Here is an 8,415-nt window from a genome sequence, read left to right as displayed (position 1 = left end):
TGCGGACACGACTTCTGTGCATCAATTGGACGTTCGGCCAACCCAATCCCCGGAATTTAAATAAGATGGTGTATTGAAATTATATTAAAATTTGTCCAAATTTATATAAATCAAAATTATGATATAAAATTCATGCTCCCAAACACTGCCCCAGCACTTTTCGTTTTTAGAAATTTGAACAAATGGGTATGCATGAATTTATTATAATGGCCTTGTAACCATGGGCATGTTATGTAATCTAACATGGTAAAATGGGCCCATATCTTCAAAAATTAAGGATTAAGGGATTAGAGTAATTTAGGGGTAATTTGGTCATAATCAAGCAAAATTAATATCAATGATGAAGATTTAATTAGTGTTAAGAATCCTATCCAATTAAAATATATCTTAATTTGGAGGCAAACAAAGCAACCTGCCCAATTCACAAAACTATAAAAGGCAATAAATGGCTTTGATTAGGGACACCAACCTATTTTAATCTTTGGGACCTCCCCTCTGTATGCCCATCCCAAGTACCAAAACTACCCCCAAATTAAGAGCATGACAGATTTCCCGCGAGGGTGTTATTGTCTTTTCACGAAGTGTGCCCATTGTGGTAGTGCCCTAAAAATTTTATTTTTATTTTTAAAAAAGTAAGCGTAAATAGAAAGAGAGTGGGGAGACAGAGCACACGATACAGCCAGCATATGATGGGTTGAACAAGGTGAGCCATTTTTTTTTAGACATGAGCAGAAGCTTGGCAGCTCCGTGTCTCTCCCTCGCCTCTTCTTCATAAACTGGGAGAGCCCACATTACAGTGACACTCTCTCTCTTTCTCTCTACCCTCACTATCAGGCAAGCATGCTCTCTCTCTCTCTCTCTAGCATGCTTGATGTCTCTCTCTGGAATTCACTTTTTGTGTCTATTATGCCTTGCTGCTATTGGTCCGGTTCTGATTGTCTCTTCTTTTCCCCTGTACTTTTTTGATTCTTTGAAAATCCTTAGTGGGTTTTTCTCCAACGCTGACTCTTTCTGAGAGGGGGTTCTTGTATTGTTTCTCCGTTTTGGATGCCTCAGAAGTTGAGCTCAAGATTTCGAAGGAAATGATACCCTCTGCTTGCAGTTTGTTGGGATTTTCTTTCGGTTCACTTCTCTGAGATCTGGTGGGGTATGTCCATTTTTTTTTTTAAATAAAAAAGCTTTTTAAAGCTTGTTTTGCTTGGAATGCAAGTGAAATTAAAGATATTTCTGCCTTGTTGTTTGGTGAGAATTGGTTATCTTGTTTGTATCTATGTTATTACTTAATGGAAGTTGATAGAGATAATGGGAGATTCATTTTTGGTCCAAGGATTTCGGCTTATGGGCTCAAGATCAGGTTTTTCTTTTAAGATTTTCTGATCTCAAACTCTGAATTATGTGAAGGGTTTTGCTTTTTTGCACAACGGTTTTGAGTGAAGTCAAGATCCTTCAACTAGTGCTTCCCTTATAAGGATTCGGCATGGTTTTGTTTTATATCTTGTTCTATAATTTGAGAAAATATGTATGCCTGCTTCATGAATCATTGTTGCAGATTCAATTGTACAAATTAAAAAATTTAGAGCCGAAAAAATTCCTTAGATTTGTGCTATTCTATTATGAGATCTAGTTTTCTGCCTCATTTTAGATTTCTTATTCAGTCTTCTCTTCACAGTTGAAATTACATGCATAAGTGTAGCTTGGACTTAATTCATCAAACGGGTTTCAAAATAAATTAATCATTTGGTGATTTCACAGTCCCTTTTCCTACTACCTGTTTAGATTGTTTCAGTATACGAGATACTTGTCCAGATATGCAGCAGGTGCAAGTTTGTGTTTATGAGTCCTGTAGCTTCCAATCATCTTAAATGCATAGGGTTTTTCTTTCTTTACCGAACCCTTGGTTGTTTCATTCAGCATAATGTCACTATTGCTGGATTCTAATTACCCATCAGATTATTTTGACTTTATGCTTACTTTGGTGAATATTGATTTGTTGCACTTAATTTGGCAGGGTTTTGGATCCTCCAATGGTACTATAAATGGAGATGGAGTCCAGAAAAGACTTCAGCCTGGGTACGAGTCCGAAAATCATTCTTCGATCTCATCGGCGTTTTTCAGAAGTTGAAAATAGAAGTCCAAAAGCAAAACCCTCACTCAGAAGCCATCTGCTTAGACTGGATGAGGAATTCAGGGGGAATAGCTTGAGTTCCTCCTGCAGTTCCTGTAAAAGTATTTCATCTAAGTGTCTTGGGGTGGAAGGTGATGAAGTGCTCAAGCGGGCCTCCATATATCAAAGCTCAAAGATGAAGGAATCAGGAGCAGCTGAGGACAGGAGAAAAATTGAAGTGTCGTGCAGTAATGACTATATTTCCTCTGGAATTATTGACTCATTGTGTAGTTCAGATGATGAAAGTGCATCTCTGAAACATAAGAGATCATCAGTTAGATCAAGAAAATCATGCCCAAAGAAGTTTTCAGATTTTTCCTTCCACCCTCCTACCTCCCGAGGTAAAGATCCAGCCTCAAGTGTTTCATCTGATGGGCTCTTTGAAATTGTTCTGAATTTGGACAACAGAGACTCTGCTGAAGCCCTAGACAGAGATTCCACTGAAAACCTAAAGTTTAGAAGTCATCAGGTTGCTGGTCCTCTGAACAATGGTAATGAACTTCTTGAAAGAGACAGTGTTGTCGCTTTGCATAAGTCATCATCTGCCAAGGTACGAATTCCCTATTCGCCTTCTCAGTCAGAAAGTGATTGCTCCAGAGACAGCCCAAGGAACCAATTTCATCCTATAAGAAAGGTGTTGGATCCGTTCATGAAGCCCATGTCTCGTCGAAGTTCTCTAGGTTCTAAAGTGGTAGCTGATGAGCTCACACCATTTCACAGGCCAGGTGGCAGGAGGAAAAAGACATCTCAGAAATCTTTATTGCGTGATTTCGCAAATTTATCATGGGATATGGAGTCTAATTCTCCCCGTGTCAAGACAGATTATCATTCAGTTGTGCCATGTTCACCAGTTCATCTACAGGGCTGTCTCAAGTTAGAAAATAGGCAAGGGGTGCCATTTTTTGAGTTCTCGCTGAAATGTCCAGAGGATGTCCTTGTGGCCAAGACATGGAAAACTGAAAATGCTTTTAATTTGGTATATACCTTTCACTCCATTCGGGGTAGAAAAAAGAATAATGTTGGTGGATGGGGCTTAAGAGATAGCAGTAGAGAGTCATCTATGGTGGGACAGATGCAAGTTTCCTGTTCTTTATGTTCAGAAATAAAAGATGATGGGGCTTTGGACAACTCTCTGGTGACAGAGTTTGTGTTATATGATATTGCGCATGCAAGAAAAAGTGTGGCTGCCAAAGAAACTTCAAACTGTTTCGCTGACACTGGTGCTACTCATTCTGCTGGCTCTAAGGAAGGCTCGGATAGGGGAATTATGGAGTTGGATAATTTGTCTGATTTGCCAAAGCTCAAAGGTCAAGATAATCTTGCATCTGACCATGGGGATATTAGTTCTTCAACTTCCTGCCCTTGGGCTCCAGTAGACTTGCATCCCTACTTCGAAGTTGCAGCCGTTGTTATTCAAGTTCCCTTTGAGAAAGGAGAGAACATGAAGAACGAGAGGGGGGATAAAATTAGTGATAAAGTGCACCCAAGCATGCTTGATCTCCCTTTTGTTGAGCCCAGAAAGAAACAACTCCCCAACAGTAGAAACCCTGCAAAGGTGTTTGTGGTGACATCAGCTGGGAACCATGGTTTGCCGAGCACTGAAAGCCAAGGCCCTTCACCAGTACTGGATCGATGGAGGTCTGGTGGAGGCTGTGACTGTGGTGGTTGGGATATGGCCTGTCCCCTCACTGTTTTTGGCGACTCTAGTGTTGCAAATTGTCCCCTCATGGAGAATCAGCAGCCCTTGCAACTCTTTGTTCAGGTAAGATCTTGGTTGATGTTGTGTGCAATTTTTTTATGGTCAAATTCTGATGAAAAAAAATTTACATAATAAACTATAATGTTTTAAGTGACAATTTTACTAAAGAGAAAATCAAGACAAATAGGAAACTTGCGCTTCATTATTCTGCCCCAGAGATCTAGGAGAGGAAATCCAGATAGGATCTCTTAAGGACAAAGAAACGGTGAATGTAGATCCCTGGCATCTCAGGGTTTTTTTTGTTTATCTATCTCTTTAATTTCTCCCTATAATGAAGATATATTCCCTGGCTAAACAACTGTGTAGCATTAGGAAGTTAGAAATTTTCATTCCACATTGCTTCTCATAGTGCTTCCTTGATTTATTTATACTACACTTGCTTTATTTTCTCAAGAAGTGTAAAATAGTTTTAATTTTTTATTTACCATTTTTATTGATTTTGACTCTACCTCCTATGGTGATGGTTCCAATTCCATAGTAATATACCATGCAAAATGTTTGTTTTTGCAGCATTCATAGTTATGGCTCAGAACTTAGTATTTTTTACAAAAGAACCCATTTGAAATATATGGTGTAGTTTCATATTGTACAAGTATATCAGAGGTTATTGCCGTTGGAAACCATGGTCTGAGTCAAGTTTTTTCTAGATAGGTGCTGTACAACATAGCCTAATTCAATCCATTGAGTGCTTAAATAATCATTGTTCAAACCCTCACTTCTTACTTGATTTTGTTTTATTTATAGGGGGCAAAAGAGAGCATTCCAGCACTGACAATAAAATTGATTGAAGAGGGGCAATATGCTGTTGATTTTCATGCACGGCTGTCCACATTACAGGCATTCTCCATTTGTGTTGCTATCTTACATGGCGCAGAAGCCTCCATTGCTGTTGGGCAGGAAAGGAACAGACAATTGCAAAGCAATTCACTCAAAATGCTTATTGAAGAGGAGGTGAAATTCTTAATTGAAGCTGTCGCAGAGGAGAAGATGAGAAAAGTCAGCAAGATAAAGCAAAAAATACCACAATCTTTCATGGTCGACCCACCTTTTTCTCCTATTGCTAGAGTCTAGACTGTAAATGATTTCACTGAATAAGCAGAGATTTGGTGAACTAAGTGGAGATGCTGGTTCCAACGATATGCACTAGGGTATCTTTGGGAGGGAACCAAAATCCTTTTGTGGTATAGGCTCAACCAGTCTGATTGGCAATGCTGAAGGTCTCCAGATACAGTTGACATCAAGGACGCCAAGTTTCCAGGCTATTTAAATGGAGAATTGCTTCAAATGGAGGTGTCACATCCTCTTTGTTCTATAGTTCAATTGTCATTTTGCCTTTAGAGTCTTACTCAAAAAGCATTATACTGTCCATATTGTTAGTTGGTAGTGAGGGAAAAACAATCATTTAATTTTTCAGGGGAGAGTTCTTTCTCGTTACCCTTTTTTTGTAATTTAGTGGCTTTGCAAGTAAATCTTGGAAATAGTTGCAGAAAGCTCCTATTAATGTAATGTTTGGAGCCAAGAACAAATCTGTATCAATAAAATAATGGAATGGCTCCTTGTTCTCCTTTGGAACAAATTTCCATGGCACTGGCTGACTACATTTGCCATTGGACATTGGAACCATGAGCTCCTTTCTGATTGCCCTCAATGATAAACAGCACCTGGATGGCTTTTTTTTTTTTTAGGTTCCTGCGTGTGCACATTTAAAAAGTTCTAATGTTTCATTTGACAAGACTTTCTGCATGCATAAATACTTTCTTGGAAGAGGTTTAGCCATTAACTTCAACCAAACTGTGTCCTACAAGTCGTTGCACTCCTTTCTTGCTTATCAAACTTCTTATGGTGAAAACTTCATCCCATCTTCCTTTGCTTGCATAAATGCCAAGCAAGAGTTTCCGGTATCCAGCTGTTCTTGGATGTAATTGAGCTACTCTCTTCTCCAAATGTCCCACCTTGAAATCACCATGCATCTTACATGCACCCAAAAGTGCACCCCATGCACTGATATCTGGTTCTTTTGGCATCTGTTCAATAAACTCAAATGCTTCCTCCATGAAGCCTGCTCTTCCAATTAGATCAATCATAGTCGCATAGTGCTTCATCTCAAGTTTGATCCCAAACTGCCTTACCATATAGTTGAAAACTTTGTAGCCCTCGTGCACCAATCCAAGATGGCTACAAGAAGATAAAACTAGAAGGAAACAAACACTGTCAGGATCAATGCCCCTTTTTAACATGTTAAAGAAACTCATCAAGGCAGCCTCTCCAAATCCATGCATTCCTAGTCCATAAATTATAGCACTCCATGAATTTACATTTTGACAAGTGATTGTGCGAAATACGCTAGAAGCCATGTCCAGTTTCCCACACTTTGAATAGAGTTTTATTAGAAGTGCTTCTACAGAAGCATCAGAATTAATCCCAATCTTTGTTATATAGCTGTGCATGGTTTCCCCTGTTTGCAAGCTTCCTATATCTGCACAAGTTTGTAGAGAAATCAACAGAGTAACTATCGTCGGCTTCACATTCTCAGCTTGCATCTTGCGGAATAACTTGAGAACCACGTCAAGCTGGCCCTTCTGGGAATACCCACCGATCAGCACATTCCACGTCACTGCATCTTTGTGCGGAGTCCCTATAAAGAGTTTTTGAGCATCATCCATAATCCCACATTTTGCATACATGTCCATGATGGAAGTTAGAACTACTGTATCCTCAGGGGAAAATCCCAATACAATTGCTCGAGCATGAAGTGATTCTCCAAGAAACAATGCACCTACCAGACCGCAGGACGGGAGAATGGTCCTCAAGGTCACTTCATCTATCCTCATCCCTTCAAACTCCATCAAACTGCAAAGCTCCAACGCAGCACCAAGGAAACCATTGTTCACACACCCAGAAATCATACAATTCCAAGAAATCACATTCCGTGTCAGCATTTCATCGAACACTTCGTGAGCAGATTCAAGAGACCCAATTTTCGAATACAAGTCAATGAGGGAATTCGCCACAACAATATTGTGAACAAAACCGGATTTAGCAATCTGGTTGTGGACCAATTTCCCTTCATCGGAGGCACGGAGAGCAGAACAAGCCTTGAGCACAAATGGGTAAGTGAAATTATCAGCTTTCGCATTGGAAAGCCGGAGGAGGAAATACAAATCAAGAATTTTCTCAAATAACCTTTCATGGGAAAGCTCTTTTAGAGTGTAATTCAACAAACGAATACTGGGCTCAAAGAGGGTTGCGAATAGAGATCGAGCAGCTGCTATTTGGCCCATTGCAAGATGGGTAGAAATACAGTCGCTTGCAACGAAAATGTTGGTTTCGAAGCTCTGATCGACAGCATGAGCAGGAGAAGAGAGAGGATCGTTGTGACAGCATGTTGGGGAAGAAAAGCATGGTGGTTGATGGAAATAAGAAAGAAATAGGACGTGCGAACTCCTAGATTTCAACGTTATTCCAAGAAAACGAAGAGGTTGCTTTATTTTTGTGCATTTCAGCATGGAGGTTGAGCAGCACTAATGGGGGTTGGAGAGAGAGAGAGAGAGAGAGGGAGAGAAAATAGGCGGGCAAAAATTTATAAGATAGTCGCCGTTGCCGGGGATCGAACCCGGGTCACCCGCGTGACAGGCGGGAATACTCACCACTATACTACAACGACTTGATGTCTATGCAGTAGAAAAAACTTTATACCATAGTGTGCATCCACTCGTGTAACCAACTGAGGTTAAGTCAGTTATTTTGGTCATGCTGAGTTGGTAGTTAAGTTGAGATGGTCAGAAAATACAAGCTTTTCTTAGGATGGAAAATGCTCTAAGATAATGAGACTTAGGCTGTTAGGCAGAGGATTTTGTTTTTAAAAAAAGCCGAAAAACACTATAAATTTATTTTTATATTTTCTGTCTATATTAGATATCATTAAAAATAAATTTTAATTTAAATATGATTAAAAATTTTAATAAGTTACCTGTTAATAATATGCAAAATTAAAACTTTATCCATCAATTTATTACATATTTTTCTTTATCAAAACATGAAAAAGTGAGTGCTTTTCATTCTATGTAGATTAAAATATTTGTTTGAAAACTAGAAACAAAAGAAAATAATAAGAAATTTTTTTATTATACTTTCTATCGACACCTAATATTATTAAAATAAAATTTTATTCTAATTTAAAAAAAATCAAAAACAACGATATAAAAAATTAAATTCTTTCTCACTTTCCATAATAATCAAGCATGCGAAACAAATTCATTCATATTTCGCTTTCCTTATCCCTAATATTTTTCAAGTTACTAATAAAACCTTCATATTTTCCTTTCTCTTTTTTAATATTTTCCAAGTTCCCTACAAAACAAATTCTATTTTTTATTTCCAATTTTTCAAAAAATTATGAAATATATATACATATATATATATACACATATACATATATATAATTTTCTTATATCTGTAGAAACATTGGACTACTTTTTTTATTATTTTCCTA

The 8,415-nt window shown here is 38.3% G+C and overlaps 2 protein-coding genes and 1 non-coding gene across 5 annotated transcripts; 1 reads left to right on the top strand and 2 right to left on the bottom strand.

Annotated features, from left to right (window-relative positions):
• Positions 1–655: 655 nt before the first annotated feature.
• Positions 656–5,571, top strand: LOC131164829 (uncharacterized). 3 transcript variants are annotated; one of them, XM_058122325.1, is made up of 4 exons: positions 656–834; positions 985–1,147; positions 2,009–3,926; positions 4,668–5,571. In XM_058122325.1, exons 3-4 carry the CDS (start codon positions 2,037–2,039, stop codon positions 4,992–4,994), a joined length of 2,217 nt encoding a protein of 738 aa, XP_057978308.1. In that variant the 5' UTR covers positions 656–834; positions 985–1,147; positions 2,009–2,036; the 3' UTR covers positions 4,995–5,571. The 3 variants fall into 3 exon arrangements, with proteins under 3 accessions (XP_057978308.1, XP_057978307.1, XP_057978306.1); XM_058122324.1 differs by having other exon boundaries at positions 673–1,147; XM_058122323.1 differs by having other exon boundaries at positions 743–1,354.
• Positions 5,572–5,692: 121 nt separating this feature from the next.
• Positions 5,693–7,204, bottom strand: LOC131163507 (putative pentatricopeptide repeat-containing protein At3g11460, mitochondrial). The gene has a single exon (XM_058120101.1). It carries the CDS (start codon positions 7,202–7,204, stop codon positions 5,693–5,695), a length of 1,512 nt encoding a protein of 503 aa, XP_057976084.1.
• A 311-nt stretch (positions 7,205–7,515) lies between these two features.
• Positions 7,516–7,587, bottom strand: TRNAD-GUC (transfer RNA aspartic acid (anticodon GUC)). The gene has a single exon. It is a non-coding gene; the product is annotated as a tRNA-Asp (tRNA).
• Between the last annotated feature and the right edge of the window lie 828 nt (positions 7,588–8,415).

The sequence above is a fragment of the Malania oleifera genome, chromosome 9 (genome assembly GCF_029873635.1).
Source record: "Malania oleifera isolate guangnan ecotype guangnan chromosome 9, ASM2987363v1, whole genome shotgun sequence".
Lineage (NCBI taxonomy): Eukaryota > Viridiplantae > Streptophyta > Magnoliopsida > Santalales > Ximeniaceae > Malania > Malania oleifera.
Note: the sequence above shows the minus strand (reverse complement) of the source record. Positions and strands in the feature narration are given on the sequence as shown.